Source organism: Euprymna scolopes, chromosome 9 (assembly GCF_053919585.1).
Source record: "Euprymna scolopes isolate OS-2025 chromosome 9, ASM5391958v1, whole genome shotgun sequence".
NCBI classification, from domain to species: Eukaryota; Metazoa; Mollusca; class Cephalopoda; order Sepiida; family Sepiolidae; genus Euprymna; species Euprymna scolopes.
The window spans coordinates 161,167,637-161,191,607 of NC_136490.1; the positions used below are offsets into that span (position 1 = coordinate 161,167,637).

General features: G+C 31.6%; 1 protein-coding gene across 1 annotated transcript in view; it reads right to left on the reverse strand.

Moving 5' to 3' along the window:
- Positions 1–1,966: 1,966 nt before the first annotated feature.
- Positions 1,967–23,971, reverse strand: part of LOC145284959 (protein-L-histidine N-pros-methyltransferase-like) — a 43,319-nt gene continuing 21,314 nt past the window's right edge. The window contains exons 3-6 of the mRNA XM_080134062.1: positions 21,628–21,728; positions 15,819–15,927; positions 6,741–6,925; positions 1,967–2,990 (exon numbers count right to left, since the gene is read on the reverse strand). Coding sequence (XP_079990188.1) covers positions 2,764–2,990; positions 6,741–6,925; positions 15,819–15,927; positions 21,628–21,728 — 622 coding nt within the window. The 3' untranslated portion in view covers positions 1,967–2,763. The remainder of the gene's footprint in view (positions 2,991–6,740; positions 6,926–15,818; positions 15,928–21,627; positions 21,729–23,971) is intronic.

A 23,971-nucleotide genomic window follows, 5' to 3' on the forward strand; every position in this document is an offset into this window, starting at 1 on the left:
CCACATTTTTTCATTCGTTGTTTTTAAAGGACATATACATCTTTGCAATTTATGACTATAATAAATTGTGGTTTCATTTATATGAACTATAACTAGCAAATTCTAGCATTGCTACAAATATAACTTGCTAATTTCTTTATGTCCTCTGATGAGAATACCATTTTTTGAAACTCCACGGAATAAGGACTTTGTAAATTTGTTTTTGGAATATTCAGTCGAACAATAAATTTGATTGTAAATTTCAACTTAGTTTTAATTTTCTTTCTCTTTATATAAATAAAAATTTGATGCTTAGCATTTGTTAGGATAATTATCACTTTCTGTTGAAATCCAATCTCAATTTTTCTCACTCACAGTTGAATCCTGCTTTAATTAAATACCACCTCCCACTAAGAGGAGGATGAGGAACAAAGATAAACAAATATTTTGTAACAAAAAAAAAACAAACCAAAATTATATGGACAGAATTTATTTTTTCAATATGGATAAAAAAATTTTAATTTTTTTGTAAATGAAATATCTTATTTTAGCAAACCAAATTTCTGGTCTGTCAACATTTTTATAAAACTATTCAATTCAGGGGGTAGGGATTAAAGATCTTGACTAATGCATATTGATTTGATGAAAATAAAATAAAAATTGTTTTTCAACTCTTAAAAACTAAATTGAAAAGAAATTTCAATTGTTTTCATTTAAAGAAAATTTTTAAAGCAAAAAAAAAAAACTCATCTGAAATTTTAATTTTGGATTGGATTGATTTTTCGTAAAAATGTAATGAAAATAACATTTTAATTTGCTGGTTTTTATTTTGAATTTTATTGGCTTTAAAAAATTTTCTAAGGAAAAATAATATTTTAGTGGATATGTAAAAATGGACAAGATGTAATGAAAATAACATTTTAATTTGCTGGTTTTTATTTTGAATTTTATTGGCTTTAAAAAATTTTCTAAGGAAAAATAATATTTTAGTGGATATGTAAAAATGGACAAGGATTTTTGAGTCATAACAAGCACAAAAAAATATGTTTAAAACCAATAAAAAACCAAAAAATTCTTTGCAGTTTGTTTTACCCCTGTTTTACCACCGGTGCCTAAACCTCCCATCGATAATCATATTTGACTGCTAGAAAGCCCAAAAGAATAATAGAGAGATCTTACTATAATAAACCCTAACAGTCAATAGCATTTTAATGTATGACAAAAATGAGATCCCGTCGTTAGCATCATTATTAAGTGACATTACACACCCGTACTCACCAGAAAGAGAAAAAAAAAATTCTCATGCTCAAGAATGTTTTTGTACAGAAAATTACAAGTTAATGTTTTTCTAAGGTTCCGATTAAGTGTTGGGACGATTAATTGGAAAAATCAGAATTTTGTGGGATATCGGTATTAGAATCGGAAAAATTTGTGTGCATTTTCCAATGCCAAAAACGATTCTTTTAATTTTAGTTTTTTTATTTGATTTTATTTAAAATGAAATCTTTCACTTCCAGTAGTAATGATGAAATATTGAATATTGGTTTTGAACAATAAGTGAAAACATGCCACACAAGTGCATTTTTACGTTTGAGAAAATATCTATGCATATAACATGTAGTTTTATGGGAACCAGATGAAAATAAAAACTCTATACTCAAATATTTAGATTTATAAAAAAATCGGAATTGGGAATTTTAGTACAGAATCAGTCATTGTATTGGAATTGGAAAAAAATATTGGAATCATCCCATTGCTAATATATATATATATATATATTTATTTATATTTAATCACTCAAAACAATGCTAAAAAAAATATTTCTCTTTTAAGTTGCTATTAACCCTAACTCCATCACACGGATCGTATGTGCAACATGTTTTTATTTTAAATTTCTTAATTGCGTATCTCTCACCTTTGACTTTACTAAATAGTGGAATAAAAAAAATATTTTGACTTTTAGTCATTTTATTAACTCGTAAGTGTATTAAGAAAACGAACAAAGTTTTATTAACTGGTTTTGCAAACTCACAATTCCCTGATTCAAATAATCAAACCTGGGATTAATGAACGACCCAATTTGAGTGTGTATAACCAAAAAAAAAAGGACTTGTTAAATACATCTACTTAAAAAAGAAGGAAAAAAAAGGGTTAACGAAAATGTGATATTTACAATTGTAAAAGAAGACCCTTCAGCTTTAGCATATTTCATATGACCCATTTATTAAGGACTTCCTTCTGTCGTCTTAAAAATACTTCCAAACACTTCTCATGAGGATTAATGCTTTCAACATATCACCTTGGCTGACCAAAATCACTGAGAGAATAAGCGTATTGTAACATTAGACGTGCAATGAATAATCAGCAGATACAAAAACTTTTGTACGATTCACTTGTCTTGTATCGGTTACATTTAGTCATGTGATTAGATATTGGCAGATCCGAATGTAAGATCCTGCGAGACAGAGGCACTTAGATGATTATCTAACCAGAAGCAACTCCTAGTTTATGGAAAATGAACCCTAAGTGTTCATGTTTCAACTAGCTAACTGCGAGAGAAACAAAGAAACATGGCCAACCTGTGATCATGACTGGAAGAAAAGCACAAAGCAAATGATTTGCACTGATGTTTATGAATGAAATTTTTGATTTTCTAATGATTCTCTCTTCTCATCCCTCCCTATTCTCAATTTTTTAAATGCATTTTATTATGGTAGAAAAAAAGTTTTCAAGATTAAAAATTGTCGGCAGCAAATGAATAAGTTTTGATGACGATGGCCACCATCATAACGATTGTGTTTCGTTTGTGGCCACTTTTAATACAAAGACGGCATCGTGAAGAACATAGAATGATGTGGAAAGGTCACCCTCCGACAAGTAAGGGAGACGAGAGAAAGTCACCAGTTGAAAACCGAGAGGTTCAAAGACATTTTTAATTACATAGGTCAGTTGCTCTTCAAAGGTGTGGCCTTGGATACCAAGTTTTTCAACCGGTTTATGGTCAGCAGAATCTGGCAAAGAAAGCAAAAGGAATATTAAATTGTTTTAGAATTTCTGAAGTGGGTTAGGATTAGTAATTTGTTTTGCGACAATTGTTTTCATCTGGAGTGTTGTTTACAGAACGTTACAATGTAACGTCTGATTTTATTCAAGTCTTATCGAACTCAAGAATTTGTACGGAATTTCAAATGGAACTCTTTATTCAATTAACAGGGGTAGCTTGTGCATAATTTGCTCGGTGGGGGAGCAAATAAATACCAACCCCACATATAAGACCTTGGTCAATGTAGGGGCAACCCTTCATACCAATTGTCACTATCTAGCTCCTCTACTCCCCGGAAAGTTGGTCCCCATTTCCCCTTCACTCCTCACATTAAAAATCCGCCTTGTGCCTAATTTGCTCGGTGGGGGAGCAAATAAATACCCTTTTCTTGGCCTTTTAGCCAATATCAAAGTGTAGTATCTGTTCTTACTCCATGCTGTACTTATTGTGATATAAAGTGGTGGATCACTTTCTTGTATTAATTTAATGTAAAATGATCACCCACTTTACAACCAGTCAGTCTCAAAGCCATTCAAGTCATTCTCCAGATCATTCAAGTTGTTTTTGAAGGATTCCAATTATTTTTTAAGCATTCAAGTCATTCTTAAAGTCATTCAATTCATCCTTAATTTAATTAAAGTCATTCTAAGTCATTTACTTTTTATTTATTTAAGTCATTTCAGCCCATTTTTCGGTCATTTTAGTTTATCTTTAAGAATTTCATGTCAATCCTACATTCACGCATTCATTCGTTACACGAGAGCACGCGACTAACGGCCTTGTTCTAACAAGAATTACTGGTGCAAGTCCAGAGTTCAACCTAATCAAAAATTTATGATGTATTTACCTTACCTGTCAGAACAAAAACATTGCATTCAAAAAATCATAATTTTATCAAGTAGGATTTTTTTTTTTTTTTTTTTATAGAAAATCATTTTGTAACGATTTTTAGTGGTTTTTAATAGTAAAACATACCTAAGGTTGATGTTGATCTCGGTAGTTCGAATTGAGTTGTCTCCTTTTATAAAATATGGCGGATAGTCATAAAATGTGATTTTCTTAGTTAAAAAAATAAATAAATACTTGATGGATTTACATGATGTTGGGAGTGACATTTTTGTTCCAAGATGGGTACATACATCATTTTGTGCATTTTTTTTTTTTTTAATTAGGTTGAATTCTAGATTTGTAATTTAGGCATGTTTTTATTCAGCCATGTTAGATAACGAGCATTTCATTGGAAGAAAATCTTTACAGAAATCACATTTCTTGTTTTTCATTTAAAAAATATTTGATTACATTTTTTACTTCAATGAAAAAAATTACAAGATTTGTAAATGTGAAGCACTTATTTTTATGTCTGCACATAATGCAGCAAAAATGTCTCTTACTAAATAATTGAGCCTGTTGTTTTGAGTCATCGGAAGAGTATATGTGACTTAGGAAAAGGAAATATTACCTACTTCCTAACGTGTTCTTGAAGAAGATGATTCAAGTTAAATAATGCCAATATGCCAGCCCACATGTCATTATCTCCCGAGACAGAAGATTGCCTTCTCTCTCATGTTCTTTACTTTATTTTTATTTTTTTTATTAAAAGGCAAAAAAATAATTTCTAGTGATTTATATTACTTTTTGAAAGGTAAGAAATATAAGAAATCACTTAAGTTATGCAAATCAGAATATTATGACGTAGATAAAGCATTAACAATTAATGTGACCCATGAACATTCTACAAGTGTTTTGTTTTACATTTTTATGGCCAATATTTCTCATGAAACATATTTTATCAAGGATAAAAATATTTAGAAAAAAATGTCTTTCTTCTTAAATAAAAATTGTCAAATAAATATTTTTTTTTGATAAAATGTCTCTTTATTTTAAAATTGTAACAATTTAAATCTTACGAAAACAAACATTCTCTGGTACTTGTGTAGATTAGTGTTATTTTAAGGCAACACATTTCAGGTGAAAACATTATTAGGTACTTACATGTCAAGTTGCAATTTGTATAAATTTCTAAAAATTACAAAAAATGATCCTGTAGAGGATGTGCTAGTTGTATTTTAAAAAAAAAAAAATCATTCAAAATTTAAAAAAAAAATCATCCAAAATTTAAAATAAAATCATCCAAAATTTAAAAAAAAAATCATTCAAAATTTAAAAAAAAAAATCATCCAAAATTTAAAAAAAAAAATCATCCAAAATTTAAAAAAAAATCATCCAAAATTAAAAAAAAAAATCATCCAAAATTTAAAAAACAAATCATCCAAAATTAAAAAAAATCATCCAAAATTTAAAAAACAAATCATCCAAAATTTAAAAAACAAATCATCCAAAATTTAAAAAAAAAATCATCCAAAATTTAAAAAAAAAATCATCCAAAATTTAAAAAAAAAATCATCCAAAATTTAAAAAAAAAATCATCCAAAATTTAAAAAAAAAATCATCCAAAATTTAAAAAAAAAATCATCCAAAATTTAAAAAGCAAATCATCCAAAATTTAAAAAACAAATCATCCAAAATTTAAAAAAAAAATCATCCAAAATTTAAAAAAACAAATCATCCAAAATTTAAAAAAAAAATCATCCAAAATTTAAAAAAAAAATCATTCAAAATTTAAAAAAAAAATCATCCAAAATTTAAAAAAAAAATCATCCAAAATTTAAAAAAAAAATCATCCAAAATTTAAAAAAAAAATCATCCAAAATTTAAAAAAAAAATCATCCAAAATTTAAAATAAAATCATCCAAAATTTAAAATAAAATCATCCAAAATTTAAAAATAAAATCATCCAAAATTTAAAAAAAAAATCATCCAAAATTTAAAAAAAAAAATCATCCAAAATTTAAAAAAAAAAATCATCCAAAATTTAAAAAAAAAATCATCCAAAATAAAAAAATCATTCAAAATTTAAAAAAAAAATCATCCAAACTTAAAAAAAAAAAAATCATTCAAACTTAAAAAAAAAAAAAATCATTCAAACTTAAAAAAAAAAAATCATTCAAAATAAAAAACAAGAAAAAAAAAAATCATCCAAAATAAAAAACAAAAAAAAAAATCATCCAAAATTTTTAAAAAAAAATCATCCAAAATAAAAAAAAAATCATCCAAAATTTAAAAAAACAAAACAAAAATCATCCAAAATTTAAAAAAAAAAATCATCCAAACTTAAAAAAAAAAAAATCATCCAAAATAAAAAAAAAATCATCCAAACTTAAAAATCATCCAAAATTAAAAAAAACAAAAAAACAAAAATCATCCAAAATTAAAAAAAACAAAAAAACAAAAATCATCCAATTTAAAAAAAACAAAAAATCATCCAAAATTATATTCTGAGGCTCATTGTTGCTTAACTTCGTTGCAGCAATTAAACACATTAAAAATAAAATATTTATGCAAAATTTGTTTTTTAAAACTTTAACATAACAAATTCTATGACTAATAAAAAAAAAAAATCTTTATCAAAATTTAATACTAAAAGCAACAAAATCAACTGAAAATAATTTTTTTTCTAACAACCTGAACCAATACATGCATTATTTGATTAACAGAATGGACATGTTAAGAAAGTTATCAATCACCAACGATGGCAGAGAAGAAAAGTCAACTCTACTTTATATATTAGAAGATGAATTCATTAAAACTTTTTCTGAAAACAAGGAATGGATAGTTTTATGTATGTAAACTTTGTTAAAATAATTTAAATAAAACTTACTTTCTTCAACATAGGCACTAAACGGTAAAACAAGTGCCACTATTAGCCGACCCGTCTCTGGTCTAAGGGTGGCTTTGATCTGTTTTAAGATGTGTAATGGATAGTTGCAACGGTCAAGCAAGTTTAGGCAACTGACTACATCATAAATCACTTGACCATTTGCCCAACTGTCAATGTCCAGAATGCTGAGAACGAAAGAGATTTAAATTAAAAATTTAAGTATTTTTGGAAAAAAAAATTTTTTTTTTTACAAGGTAGTCACCACTTATCAAGGCCCGGAAGCCACTCGGGGATAAGGGTACAGTACGTTAGTTTTGGAGATCTGATAAAGTGTCTTACTTAAGGAGGCGGTTCATCAGGAATTTGTTCACATTGGATTTGAAAACATCCAGGTTGTAGTCAGGTGGGAAACAGGCAACTGGAACAGTTCCACAGGCGTGTGGCACTATTTTCCGTGCCACTCGTTCTAACACGCTCTACAGCATGGCCGAGTGATAATTTGCCATGAGTGTAGAGATACAAAGAAATCCCTTCCTATAATTCCCTTGCTATCTTTCTGTCTCTTTCCTGCACGACCACCATGAAGTGAAGACGCATATTCTGTCTCTCTGTAAATGGGGGGGGAGCACCCCCTCCCTCCAAACTAGTTAGGTTAGTTAGCTTTGAAAAGCTTATTGTCCAGTTTTAAATTGTAAAAGTTTTTTGTAATATATTGTATCTCTAATGTAAAATAAAATAGTTATGTTCCATATATATTACAATTGTGTTGCGTGTCGTCTTTCTTGTCTGCCATAAATGACTTCATAAACGCCTTGACTGAAACAACGAAACGGTCCGGAAAATGCAAGAAAATTCCAGTCAGAATGCCACCAAGGGTGAAGAGGTCAAGACGTTTCCTGAGAGAAGAGGGAGCCACACAGTACATCCAACATCTCAGGTATGCTTTTCTTATAGACCCTAATTACGGCCATCTTCAGATCTTCTCGAGACCGCTTTAAGACATTTACTATAACACGTCTGTCGGTCACACCTCAGTGACCGGCGGATAGTAGTATAAATGGTGCCGTGACCAGGATATATTGTTTCCCAGCATGGAAATAATGTCGGCCCTTAAACCCACGGCACAACCAAAAATAATGACCACTAGACAAATTGAATTAAAAAAATGGTCCACGGTCTTTAAAAATGGAAAAAACTGAATATTTCAGGCAAAATTTAAAAAAAAAAATGGCAGACCAGTACACACGCGCACAAAAAAAAAAACGCACTCAAAAAGAAAATTCAGAACCTGAAAAAAAATTGTCTTGCACCTACAAAAAAAAAAAAAAACAGTTACAAAAGATTAATTAAAAAAAAAAAGAGTATTGAAAAATAACCCTTCGAAAAAAAAGTAAGGAATGTGTCCTACACAAACAAAAAAAAAACAGACGAAAAAAATGTCTCTAGAATATGTAATATCTTTCTCTCCCCCACTTTCTCAAGATATATATTTATATGTGTGCATATCTATGCATCTTGCTATTACATGAAAGAAAAAGGAAAAAAATTCTTCAAACACGAAGCTCGAAAAATAAATTTAAAAGAGAAAAAAAGGAAAGAAAAAAAAGGATACCTAACATTTTTTATCTGATCTTTATTTCAGGTTTAAAAATATAGGAATTTTTAAAAAAATTGCTTTTGACTTTACAAATGTAAGAACCTTGTAGAATGTTAATGACTTTTTCAGTTTGGATTTGAGAAAATGGAACTCTGTTTCGGTTCTGTGTTTCATGAACAGTTGATATGTCCTTTTTCAGGTTAGGTAACAATTAACGCTGAAACATAAGGGGGACTTTTTTGATTTGATAATGTTTTTTTATTGATGTTTTTTTATTTAATAATGTTTTTATTGATTTTTTTTGATTTGACAATGTTTTTTATTGATTTGATAATGTTTTTTATTGAATTTTATTTGATTTGATAATGTTCTTTTATTGATTTTTTTTTTGTCTGTTAAAGAAAGAAAAAGATTATTGCTAAAAATTTAGATTACATAATATGAATTTTTTTTGTGTGAGCGCCTTAAAAAAATTGATAAAAACAAGATTTTTTTCTATGTTTAAGTCTACGTGTCACTCATTTGTTTAAAACAATAGCACACATATAAAAGTGAGTTGGTGGGTCAGTTTGGCCTCACCGTTATAAGTGAGGAGGGTGTTGGAACAATGCTACCTACCTCTGTTTCTCTTCCTCTCTTCTCTCTCTCCACCTCTCGTGCTGTCTACCATTCTTTTAGGGCGAGAGAGTGACTTTTAAAATTGTCAAAGATTTTTTTGTGTGATTACGTAATGATGTTATGAGGGTGGTGGGGTGTGTAATGGCATCGCTCTGTCTCTATCCCCTTCTCTTCCCCCTCATTCTCCTTCTCTACTCTTGGGTTTTAGTTTTCGTATAGCTAAACCCCCATGGCTGATTGCAGGAGGGCATATAATAACGAATTAACTTGGAGTTTTTTTTTAATTTTCTACCAAGTTTAAAGAACAAAATTATTTATGCTTCGTCAAATTACATTGAATGATGTCTTCGATGTTTTTTTATTAGGAATAAAAGAGCTGAAATCTTCGAGTATCTGCAAAAGCCAACTGTTACATGATTACGTTAATTTTTTTAAGAGTTCTCTGAAATTTTCATAGTTTTTAAAGAAAAATTATGCTTTACATTTCGAATATTCTCTGAATTTTTTATGATTCCTAAAGAAATATTATTTCACTAACGAAAGAAATTTTCCGGAATTCTAGATGATTTTTAAGGAAGAATTATTCGAGTGAATTCTTTAGTGTAAGGTTTATTTGAAATTGGACCGTATGATAAGGGTCCCTGAAATATTGTCTGGGGAGTATTTACAAAAAATTTAATTAATTCTTGAGAAAAAAATTTCCTCAGTCTAGAAAGATCTCTCTTTAATTGAAACTTTAATTTTCTCAAGCTGTTAACTATACAGAACTGATCGTTAACTAATGTAACTCCCAGGTGTGGCGAGAGTTTATTAATTCCGAATAATCTTTGTGAGTGATTTTAGGAAGAGAGTTGCTTTTAAATAATAAACTAATTACTTTGAAAAAAAAAGTTAATTAACGTGAAAAGTTGCTGCATTCGAATTGACCTTGATAGTGGTCTACAAGAAGAAATGATTTTTAAGAATCAATTAAATAACTTTAAATGTACACTGAATTTTAAAAATAATAATTATGAAATGAAAAAAAATTGGGGTGTCTCTGAATCTCATTGTGAAGAGTAAATTGATTCAAAATGAATTTTCTATGATCTTTTAGGAAGATTAATTTTAATAATTGACCAAATGTTTAGAATAATTTTTGGATTTTAATAATTGACCAAATGTTTAGAATAATTTTTGGATTTCATTGTGAAAAATGGGTTGATTCGAAATTTATGATATTTTGAGAAGATCGTTTTAAAATAATAACTTCTTTCTAAAGTAATTAATTTAACTAACATAAATTCGGAATTTTTAATGGTATTTTGGGAAGGAAAAATTGATTTTAAAACCAAAATACTTGAAATAATTTTTTAAATTTCTGAAGGAAATTTTAATGATCTTTTGTAAATCAAGTTGTTTTGGAAAAAAAAAAATACTTTTTAAATGTAACCTGAAATTTGGGAAAAAGTTAATTATGAATGTAATAACTTGAAATGCGTTTGCATTATGTAAACAAATTCTAATTGTGACTAAGGTGCTCTGAAATTATTTTTTTAAAAATGTTTTCTTTTTTAAGAAATAAAATTAACACCCTATTTCTTTGATTTAATGTATACCATGTTTTTAAATTGTTTATTTTTTGACATTTTTTTTACCTAATTGAGTATTCTAACTCATGAAGGCTGAGTGCCCTTCTTAATTAATTCTTTATATAATTAATAAATATTCTGTGGTGCATAGTTTTTATTAGTCGTTCGCCGGCAGACTCCTTGCTCTAACAGAATTAAATTGGATTAGAACCTCTGAAGACCGAGGTTTTACTAAATCCATATAGGTCGGCGTGATGAGGTCACATAATCCCGACTTGTTTAAAATACATTATACTGGTTGCTGAAGGAAGCGTAAATTCAGTTACGGAAATAATGTTATGCAGACTAAATTAAAAAAAGTATAGGTCGGCGTGATAAACTTACGTAAAATCTGGCTTTGTGAAATATGTATAGGTCGGTGTGATGAACTCACGTAAAATCCGGCTTTGTTAAAAAAAAATATTATACTAGTTGCTTAAGAAAGTGTAAATCCAGTAACTGAAATCATGAGGTCATTGCCTCGATGGAGGGCGAGGATGATTACCCTCTCTGGTATTTGAAGCAGTATACCAGTCTACCAGGAGCCTGGTGGAAAAAATAACTTGCTTAACTGAGTTCCTGATGGAACGTAGAGCATGGGGACATTGATTGTTGACGGCCGGTTCACGTACCATTCACGGAAAATTAGGGATTTCCGAAATTCATGAATACTCATAAATTTCGGATTGCTTAGGGAGGGATGTGGCATTATTTCTTTGTGCCACTGTTTCTAACACACTCTGCAGCATGGACGGGTGGTAATTTGGCCATGAGCGTAGAGATACAAAGAAATCCCTTCCCATAATTCCCTTGCTATCTTTCTGTCTCTTTTCCTGCACGACCACCATGATGTGAGGACGCATATTCTGTCTCTCCGTAAATGGGGGAGGAGCACCCCCTCCCTCCAAACTAGTTAAGGTAGTTAGCTTTGAAAAGCTTATTGTCCAGTTTTAAATTGTAAAAGTTTTTTGTAATATATTGTATCTCTAATGTAAAATAAAATAGTTATGTTCCATATATATTACAATTGTGTTGCGTGTCGTCTTTCTTGTCTGCCATAAATGACTTCATAAACGCCTTGACTGAAACAACGAAACGGTCCGGAAAATGCAAGAAAATTCCAGTCAGAATGCCACCAAGGGTGAAGAGGTCAAGACGTTTCCTGAGAGAAGAGGGAGCCACACAGTACATCCAACATCTCAGGTATGCTTTTCTTATAGACCCTAATGACGGCCATCTTTAGATCTTCCCGAGACCGCTTTAAGACATTTACTATAATACGTCTGTCGGTTATACACCTCAGTGACCGGCGGATAGTAGTATAGGCGTGCACTTCTAAGAAAGAAGCTTTGTTCATGGAATCTACATTTTGATTTTGGCACAGAAAGAGTGGGGAAAATCTTTGACAGTGGTTTCAGCTAGACGGGTGTTTTTCATGAAAGATTGGCGAGGGGGGACCAGAGATTGGAGTTCAGACGAGCACCTGCCATGGTAGTAACGATAAAACAAAGACAGGCTCGCAATGTTTCTCCTGTGGGAGAGAGGTTGCAGGGAAGATAAAAGGACATCACCCACTAGGCCACGAAGCCTATTTTGTACTCTGTCAAAGCAGGATAGGCTTTTTAACAGCTCCTGCCCAGATGTGGCAGCAGTACTCCATCCTTGGACGTACTTGGCTTCTATACAGATAGAGAATTGCATCAGGGGTGAGATATCTTCTGGAGCAGTAGAAGGATCCTACCATTTTTCCAGCCACCTCCTCCCCCCGCGCTCAAGATCAGAGGAGAGAGAATCTGAGAGAACTTTGTCATTTACGGCCTTTGATGTGTTGCCATAGATGGTCGTGTCATCAGCATAGATGTCAACGAATGATTTAAGTATGTGTTTTGGGAGATCATTGATGTATATCAGGAAGAGAGTTGGGCCTAGAATGGATCCCTGAGGGACTCCTGCATTAATATTGATGGCCTCTGATTTCTGCCCATCGACCACTACTCTTATGAACCTATCGGAGAGAAATGATTTTATGATTGAGAAAACATTTCCAGTGATACCGTAGCTGGAAATCTTGTGAAGTAGGCCCTTATGCCATACCTTATCGAAGGTCTTTGATATGTCAAGAGCAATTGCCCTAGAGAGGAAGCCTTTGTCAAGAGATTCGCTAATCCTATGAGATATAACCGTTAGCACATCTGCTGTAGATCTGGCAGAACGGAAACCATATTGCATGTCACTAAGGTTATTTCTGCTGAGGTGGTTGACTACTTCTCTATTTAATATGGATTCCAGCAGCTTACTCATGACACACAGGAGACATATTGGTCTTTACTGAGAGGGAGAGAACTTAAATACAGGGCATACTGGTGAGGTTTTCCAGGGTGTTGGGAAGCACTTCTCTTTAAGGCAACGCTCAAAGAGTTTTGTAAGTATGGGGGCAATTTCTGGTTGGAGCTTTTTCAGCACAATGATTGGAATGCCATCAGGTCCAGTTGCTTTACTGGAATCAAGGTTCTTGATTAGCTTGGTGACATCACGCATAGATATTTGTATGTTGCAGAGCGTGTTGAATTAGCTGAAAAGTTTTTGGCAAATAGTTTGGCCTTGTCTGATGCTGACGAGATGACCTTAGGTCAATTGATGATAGTTGGGATAGAACGCACGCTTCTGTTCAGGATCCTGTTTGCTATTTGCCAAAACTGGTGGGAACCAAGCTGCTGTTCAGCTACTTTAGATTTAATGGACTGAGCATATAGCTCTCTTGCATTTTTTATTACTCTTTTGCAGTGGTTGCTGGCAGTCCTGAAAGCAGCTTTAGTCTTAGTACATCTATTACGTTGGTAGTTATGGAAAAAGTGATTTCTGTGCGCGATAGCAGCAGCATATTCTGGGGAGAACCATGGCTGACTATTAGGTTTTTGTTGGAATTTTTGGATGGTATGAATCGGTCTATGCCTACAATTAGCCATTCGGTCAGGTCTGATACTATGGAGGACACATCTTTTTTAAACATGGAAGTGGTAGATTGGATATAAGTGTATGGAAGCTATCCCAGTCAGCGGTAGAGTATCGATATACAGTATGGTGGAGAGGTACATCTCCAGACTTATTGCATTTCGTTTTTATCTTAACTGATACAACCGCGTTGTTGGAAGATCCCAGAGGAGACAGAACGGAATTTGAACATAGCTCAGGGGAAGTTGTGAGAAAAAGGTCTAGAAGGCTAGCATACTGACCGGAAATATCGGGCACTCGGGTGGGTTCGTGAACAATCTGGGTGAGGTCATAGGCAATGGCAAAATCATGACAGAACCTCCCCTTATCATTTGTCTTGTTCGAGTGGGTCAACCATTCCACATTGTGGACATTGAAGTCGCCACAAATGTGGATTTTAGCTGAAGAGTGAGCAGGAGCAGATAGGATGTGGTCAATTTCTCAAGAATAGTAACTCCGTTGTTGTGGGGGCGATAGAGAGCGAATATAAATGCAGTGGTGTAAGCAAGTGCAACCCGGAAGCACATATAAGGTAAATTAGGGTCTTCTCCCGAGATATCCCTACCACACGGAAAGCCATCTTTAATGTAAGCACATATTCCATGTTCATGGCGATCTTGGGGGTCAGATTTTTTTTCTGTTTTTAAATTTAAAGGAAGACAACTCTTTCAAGAAAATCATCACAAAAAATTTGCACGATAATGTTTGTATCTTTATAGCATATTTGTCACGGCCATCACACGGGTTGGCTTCTCTCCAAGCAAGTACAGCATCTCAAATGCATGGGTGAATTGTGGCGAATTGTAAAGATATGGGATGCTCTCTTTTAACTTTCTAGCCTTTGATTGTCGCGGCCTAGGCTTTCAAACTGCCCACTAAGGAGGGAAGCACTTTGTGAATGCAGTCTCCCACCAAACATCAAGCTGGCCAAAGCATCTTTACAGCATATCAATCATTTTAATTGTATACAAGTCACTAAAGGAAAATTGGGAGTTCATATATTTTGAGTGTATTACTAAACAATCAGCTTTTAACTCGGAAACACTAATTCACAAATCTTCAATTATTCCAACAACACTGTTTGTTCTGAAAGAAAAATAACAAGACTCACACTCTTTCCATCTAAGTATCATCTCGCTGTCTCTAGGATTCGCCAGTGCAACTAAGCCTATCGAGATTTAAAACCGGGATCCCAGTGATTAACGTCTGATGCTCTCCAAATTGAACTAGTCGTAGTGAGAGAAAATTGTTTTACATTTTGAATGATGTTATTTACTTTTATTTATGATGTTTATAATTAGAAAATTCAATTTTTTTATGGGAGAGCATTGCCTCAATGCTAAATTGAAATAATTATTTCCTCCATCAAATAATTATTTCCTTCATCAAAGCGCAACAGAGCCTCTCTCTTGCTCTTAAATTTTATATAAAATAGTTACCCAGACATGCGTTTCATCGTCTTCATGACTCATCAGTCTGGCCAGATCTATCAAGATTCTAAGCCGGGACCCTAGCGATTATCATCTGATGCATTACCAATTGAGCTATGAACCTCATAATTGACAAAGTGCATCGTATGATAAATGTCTTTTTTTTTATTAGATTTACTGTATATTTTCTCTTACGTATGTTTCATTGAACAGCAGGGAAAATTCCTGTTTGTTTCTCTTGTGATCCATCTTTTCCATTTGGCAGGTCAATCTGTTCGAATGTAAAAAGAAATTCCCTATGACTGCAAACGTTTTCGACTTCCATAAGTCGTCTTCAGGCGAGTGATGAATTAAAAAATTGTGTTTAATGAATTCATTGAAAAAGTCAATTAAAATCATTTACAAGCACTTAAGCGTACCCTCTCTCTTATATTGAGCCTGATTGATGGTCGGTTTGTTTATGCGAATGAGTAGGGCTTCTATGAATATTATCCACAGCCAAATATGTTTCATGTTCACTAACAATCATTAGAGTGGCTTTTATAACTGGAATCAGTCTAACATATTGAATCCTGGACCAGAGTAACTCCAATCCAACAATCTTAACAACTCTGCCGCTGTGAAACTCATTAAATGTGAAATAAACTTTGTATTTCATGCAAAAACATTTTAAATAGCAGAAAGTGTTTGATCTGCCAAGGGAGAACTTTTACAATATTGCTTGATTAGAAACTTTTTAGATTTACCTCAAATTAAACATGTCTACAAACACACATGTACACAGACATACGCTGCTATTTATTAAAATTTATTAAAATGAAGAAAAACTCACGTGAATCCACTTTCTGTCAACCGACTTTGCATCTGTTTAGAAACTTCAGTAACGAACACGTTTTGAAAATGACGAGCCATTTTTTTTGTAACCATTCCATCACCCGCACCTGCATAGGAAGAAGAAAACAACATCAACAAAAGTTGCTTTTTTTTAAATGGAGACAAAAAACTTGAAAAAGCGAAGTTTCTGTTACTCATTATTTGTATTGTTATATATATATATATACTAGCAAAAGTACCCGTCGTTGACTGGGTTCAAAAACAGCCTATAGAAAATGGACTCTGATTTATGAAAGTATGAATTGATAGGTTATGAAAAGGAAGGGTTGTAAAGAGATAGCTTCGAATTTGGGGGTATCAAAACCAAAGCAAAATATGATGAAAGTAAAAATAAAATAGATAAACCCCATAATTTATTATACCATACCTGTTCACACTGAAACACTTATCACAATATTCTGTGGATCTATATTAAAAAACCTTGTTAAACTTTGTGACATATTTCCATTCTATGGACATCAGGCACGAACGAACACCCCATAATCAAAATAGTCTTATGTACATCTATATCAAAAACACTTGTAAACGTTTTTTTTAATTTTTTAATTTTTTATTTCCATATTTTGTGGACCAGGCATGTACGCAGACCCCACAATTTTAATGAATCATCATTATGCCAGATCAAACATACCCATTCCTGTGTCTCGATACATCTTCTGTCACTATGTGTGATCAGTTTTCTATAATAGTCAACCATATAGAAGCCTATTCGTGACCAGACATACACACAGACGTTCAGCTTTATATTATAGATATATATTTTTTCAGATTTTGTTTTGCCCATATGCCTTTATTTTCTTGTAAAAATTGATATGTTTTTATTCTGATGAGTTAAGGGCAAAATAAATTCATTGATTGATATTGATATAATAATTGAATGAATGATTTTGCACTGCGAAACAGGTGCTGTTAAGAATTGTGCATGCCAAAATACTTAAAAGAATAAATGATAAGATGGTCAACATCTTGAAATTTGACTTTTGTCATTTATTTGTTATATGAGCTTCATAAATTATAGGATTGGTATAAATAAAAGTTGAAATATAATTGAAGAAACATATATATGTGAAAGCAATTTCCCGGTTTTGGAGAGATCAACCAGATACAAACTTAGATATCTCTGATTGGTTGAATTTTATCATGTGACATTAATAGAATGGATTTCAAATTAGTTTAACAGTCACAGTTTGAGATTTAGAAGAGAAAGATCGTCAGTAAAGTTTGAAAGTTGCAGATTTTGAATACATCCAGAAGCAATTTAATGGACAACACAAAATGACATCTTTTCTTGATGTGAAAACAAATTTAATTTCTGTTTCTAATCTATTATAGAAATGCATTCTCTGTCCAAGGACTTAATTAAACAAAACAACAAAAAAAAACAAAGGTCTATATGAAGATTAAACTTTTCCACAAATAAAGCTTTAGAAGGAATATAAGTTAGTATTCAGGTTTTTATTAAAATGACCAATTGGGGAGAGGAAAATTATGTTCTCACCTTTTTTTTTTTAATCATATTTTCACTTTGGTGTAGAGAGCTACTATCAGGGACATAAGCTACAAAGGTACTATGTAGGGAGTTGGGCAGCAAGATGTCGGTTCACGTTACACTTGAACTTCTGCATGTCAGTACAGTTGGGGAAGCAGGGACCTGGAATGAAATTCCAAATGCTTGCAGTTCTGGGGGAGAAACTACTGGAGTAAAAAGATCTTTTACGCCTAGAGATCTCTACTGTGTGAAGTTGGAATTTAGCTGCCTGTTGGGTTTGTCGAGGGGTTTATGTCGTGGGGGGTACAAATGCTTGCAGTTCATCAGAGCATTCACCATTAAAATACTTGTAGAACAGGCAGAGGGATGCAACATTTTGTCGATGGGGCAGCGGTTGAAGCTTAGATGACAGTTCAGGACTTGTCAGATTATGACTCTCTTTTGAACCTTGTCTAGGAGCGAGAGACTAGTAGCAGATGCACCAGGCCAAATATGACAACAATACTCCATACATGGGCGAATGGTGGCCTTATAGAGGTACAGGATAGATACTTTCGGGTGTTAGTAGTTTTCTAGCACGATAGAGAGAGCCCACCTTCCTCGCAGCGCTCTTGGCAATGCTCTCAATGTAATTGTTCCAACTCATGTTTCCTGTGAACGTTAAGCCAAGGAGTTTGAAAGATGTACTTTCAGATAAAGAGTCATTGGCTATTGCTATTGGTGGTAGAGAAGGTTTCTTGTAGTTATTGAAGGAAACACGCTTAGCCTTGGCAGCATTGAATGTGACCATCCATTTTTGTCCCCATTCCACTACAGATTGGAGGTCATCCTCTAGTGTTTCTGCCATTTCTTTAGATATGTGTTCATTTGTTTTCCTGTCGTGCCTGTTATAGATTGTGGTGTCATCAGCAAATATACCCATCTCAGAGGCAAGTGTTTGAGAGATAAAGAACTTTAATGGAACATTCGAATGTCTATGTATTTCATATAGCGTTCAAGTATTGTTAACCGCAGGTAGAGAGCCCCTTGATTTCTGAGAATTTTAAGTAAAATGAAACAAAAAAGCTCTTTATAATATTGTGAGGCAAGTATTCCATGAATAAATACATGTTAATTTATTTTTTTAATAAATTATACAAATTACTCATCTCAAAAAAAAAAAAAAAAAAAATTCCAAATTAATTCAAATACATGTTAGTTTATTTTTTTAATAAATTATACAAATTACTCATCTCAGAAAAAAAAAATTAATTCAAATACATGTTAGTTTATTATTTTAATAAATTATACAAATTACTCATCTCAGAAAAAAAAAATTAATTCAAATACATGTTAGTTTATTTTTTTAATAAATTATACAAATTACTCATCTCAGAAAAAAAAAATTAATTCAAATACATGTTAGTTTATTTTTTTAATAAATTATACAAATTACTCATCTCAAAAAAAAAAAAAAAAAAAATTAATTCAAATACATGTTAGTTTATTTATAACTTGAAAATTATGGAAATAAAAAAAAATAAAAATCATATGGGTTTCAGTCCACAACTCTATCCTTGTCACAGACTATTTGACCAAGATGGATATCAAGACAGTTCCCCACCCTCCCTATAGTCCAGACCTTGCTCCCTGTGACTTTTGGTTATTCCCTAAGCTTAAGGAAAACGTTAGAGGCTGTCGTTATGAGACAATAGAGATGAAAGAGGCTGTGACGAGTGTTATGGACACGCTCACACAAAGGGCCTTCCAAAAGTTATTGGAATGGTACAAGTGCATTGCAGCCGGAGGAGATAACTTTGAAGGCAACTAGTTTCATGTATATACTATCAATAAAAATTTCATGTATATACTATCAATAAAAATTTCATGTGTATACTATCAATAAAAATTTCATGTATATACTATCAATAAAAATTTCATGTATATACTATCAATAAAAGTTTCATGTGTATACTATCAATAAAAATTTCATGTATATACTATCAATAAAAATTTCATGTATATACTATCAATAAAAGTTTCATGTATATACTATCAATAAAAATTTCATGTATATACTATCAATAAAAATTTCATGTGTATACTATCAATAAAAATTTCATGTGTATACTATCAATAAAAATTTCATGTATATACTATCAATAAAAATTTCATGTATATAGTATCAATAAAAATTTCATGTATATAGTATCAATAAAAATTTCATGTATATACTATCAATAAAAATTTCATGTATATACTATCAATAAAAATTTCATGTGTATACTATCAATAAAAATTTCATGTGTATACTATCAATAAAAATTTCATGTATATACTATCAATAAAAGTTTCATGTATATACTATCAATAAAAATTTCATGTGTATACTATCAATAAAAATTTCATGTATATACTATCAATAAAAATTTCATGTGTATACTATCAATAAAAATTTCATGTATATACTATCAATAAAAGTTTCATGTGTATACTATCAATAAGAATTTCATGTGTATACTATCAATAAAAATTTCATGTATATACTATCAATAAAAGTTTCATGTATATACTATCAATAAAAGTTTCATGTATATACTATCAATAAAAATTTCATGTATATACTATCAATAAATGTTTCATGTGTATACTATCAATAAAAATTTCATGTATATACTATCAATAAAAGTTTCATGTGTATACTATCAATAAAAATTTCATGTATATACTATCAATAAAAATTTCATGTGTATACTATCAATAAAAATTTCATGTATATACTATCAATAAAAATTTCATGTATATACTATCAATAAAAGTTTCATGTATATACTATCAATAAAAGTTTCATGTGTATACTATCAATAAAAATTTCATGTATATACTATCAATAAAAGTTTCATGTATATACTATCAATAAAAATTTCATGTATATACTATCAATAAAAGTTTCATGTGTATACTATCAATAAAAATTTCATGTATATACTATCAATAAAAATTTCATGTATATACTATCAATAAAAGTTTCATGTATATACTATCAATAAAAGTTTCATGTGTATACTATCAATAAAAATTTCATGTATATACTATCAATAAAAGTTTCATGTATATACTATCAATAAAAATTTCATGTATATACTATCAATAAAAGTTTCATGTGTATACTATCAATAAAAATTTCATGTATATACTATCAATAAAAATTTCATGTATATACTATCAATAAAAATTTCATGTATATACTATCAATAAAAGTTTCATGTATATACTATCAATAAAAATTTCATGTATATACTATCAATAACAATTTCATGTATATACTATCAATAAAAATTTCATGTATATACTATCAATAAAAGTTTCATGTATATACTATCAATAAAAATTTCATGTATATACTATCAATAAAAGTTTCATGTGTATACTATCAATAAAAATTTCATGTATATACTATCAATAAAAGTTTCATGTGTATACTATCAATAAAAGTTTCATGTGTATACTATCAATAAAAATTTCATGTATATACTATCAATAAAAATTTCATGTATATACTATCAATAAAAATTTCATGTATATACTATCAATAAAAGTTTCATGTGTATACTATCAATAAAAATTTCATGTATATACTATCAATAAAAGTTTCATGTGTATACTATCAATAAAAATTTCATGTATATACTATCAATAAAAGTTTCATGTGTATACTATCAATAAAAATTTCATGTATATACTATCAATAAAAGTTTCATGTGTATACTATCAATAAAAATTTCATGTATATACTATCAATAAAAGTTTCATGTGTATACTATCAATAAAAATTTCATGTATATACTATCAATAAAAGTTTCATGTGTATACTATCAATAAAAATTTCATGTATATACTATCAATAAAAGTTTCATGTGTATACTATCAATAAAAATTTCATGTATATACTATCAATAAAAGTTTCATGTGTATACTATCAATAAAAATTTCATGTATATACTATCAATAAAAGTTTCATGTGTATACTATCAATAAAAATTTCATGTATATACTATCAATAAAAGTTTCATGTGTATACTATCAATAAAAATTTCATGTATATACTATCAATAAAAGTTTCATGTGTATACTATCAATAAAAATTTCATGTATATACTATCAATAAAAGTGCCCATGCAAAAAAGTTTGCAAACTTATTTAAGGCACCTCGTAACCTTGCTTTTAGTTGAAATAAAAATTTTCATTGTTATTCTAAACAAGCACCAGAAAAACTTACCTAAGTCGATGAGATTTTCACTCAGCCAGGAATCATCAATTCCTAAAATTTGTTGAAACTGTTCCTGAGAATAGACAAACATGGATCCTCTTCTCAAGTAACTGGAAAAATGAAGAAGAAAAAAAGTTTGGAAGATGATAAGAAAAGCTGTATAATTTACATGCAAAAATAAAATAAAAATGGACCAAATGTATTCGCAGCACCCCAGTTATCCTGATGGTGTGTCTTTATTTGCCAAAACAGAAAATACCATTATTTTCAGATTGTGTATATTTTCATCATCCTAAATTCGTGTTTGCATTTCACTTCATTCTCTATGATGATTCGATTTCTATTTGAACAAGCCTTGGTGCCGGCGTTGCCCAGGTGTTTGGAGGGGTGTGTTGAGCAAAAAAAGTGGTAATAGGCATGCAGGTTCAAACCTGTACTGCAAAGGAGGAAAAGAATATGGAAAAAAAAAAAAAAAAAAAAGTAACGTCTTTGCTGTTGCGTCCAGCGCCAAACCGGAAGTGACATAGGTTTAAATTAAGGCTAGTCGATCAAAAAGAGGTGATGACTTTCAAAAATATTGGCAAAAAGCAAACCCCTTTGCGCCCAGTTGAGGGTGAAGAATTAATGTTTTTGGCCAATTTTTCAATATTTGTCGTCCGAGGGGTCGAGCTTCAAAATGATACTGATCGTGTGAAAATGCGTCGCTTCTGTCGAAAGTTTTTGTGAGATGTACAAACATACATACATACATATTTTTTTTTTCAATCTTCACCCCAAACAAGGCAAGTGACACTTTAAAGTAAGGGGCTACTATCGGGGACAATTTGCGGAGGCTTTATAAAGGGAGATGAGTAGAAAGATGTTTGTTCACATTACACTTGAACTTCTGCATATCAGTACAGTTGGGAAAGCAGTATCTCGGAAGGGAGTTCCAAAGACTTGCAGTTCTGGAGAAGAAACTATTGGAGTAAAAGGCTTTCTTACACCTAGGGATCTCTACTGTAAAGGGGTGGGACTTAGTTGCTTGTCAGGGGTAGTCACGTCGAGGAGGTACAAGTGCTTGCAGTTCGTCAGAGCAGCCACCATTAAAGTATTTGTAGAACAGGCAGAGGGATGCAACATTTCATCAATGGGATAGGGGATGAAGCTTAGATGAAAGTTCAGGACCTATCAGGTTGGCGCCTCTCTTTTGAACCCTGTCCAGGAGTGAGAGACAAATAGCAGATGCACCAGCCCAAATGTGACAACAATACTTCATACATGGGTGAATGGTGGCCTTATAGAGGTACAGGATACTTTCAGGCGTAAGTAATTTTCTAGTACGGTAGTGAGAGCCCACCTTCTTGGCAATGCTCTCAATGTATCTGTTCCAGTTCATGTTTCCTGTAAACGTTAGGCCGAGGAGTATAAAAGAAGTACTTTCAGGCAATGTGTTCTTAGCCATTGCTATTGATGGTAGAAAAGGTTTCTTGTAGTTATTGAAGGAAACAAGTTTAGTCTTGGCAGCATTGAATGTGACCATCCATTTTTGTCCCTAGTCCACTACAGATTGGAGGTCATCCTCTAGTGATTCTGCCATTTCCTTGGATATGTGTTCATTCGTTTTCCCCTCGTGCCTGTTATAGAGTGTGGTGTCATCGGCAAATATACTCATCTCCAAAACAATTTTATCAGGGAGGTCATTTATGAATATCAGGAACAATAAAGGTCCAATGATAGACTCCTGGGGTACTCCCGCATTTATATTATATTGTTTAGAAGTACGACCGTCGAGGACAACTTGGATTTTTCTCTTACTTTAGAATGATTTAATTACATTGTGTATTCTTCCATTGATACCATATGATCTAATTTTCCTTAGAAGACAATCGTGCCATACCCTGTTAAAAGCCTTAGATATATAAAGGGCTATCACTCTATCTTCCCTGGTTTTGTCCAGTGAACGGTATATACGTTCAGAGACTACAGTTAAGATATCTGCTGTTGAATGGGCTTGCCTGAATCCATATTGTTTGTCGGTCAGGAGTTTAGCAGCTGTTAGGTGTTGGACTAGGGCTTGATTAACTAAGGACTCAAATATTTTGGCGAAAAGTGGGAGGAGGTTAATGGGGCAATAATTTAGTGGGTCAGTTTTTTCACCAGAATTCTTGAAGACTGGTACCACAGAAGTGGTTTTCCAGCAGTCAGGAAAGCAAGATTCATTAAGGCATTTATTGTAAAGTTTGGACAGAACTGGAGCAACCTCGGCAGAGCATTTTTTTAATAGCACAGCCGGGATGAGATCAGGTCCACATGCTTTTGAGGTGTCTAGGTTTTTTAAGATACCATGCACCTGAGAAGGGGTGGTTTTCAA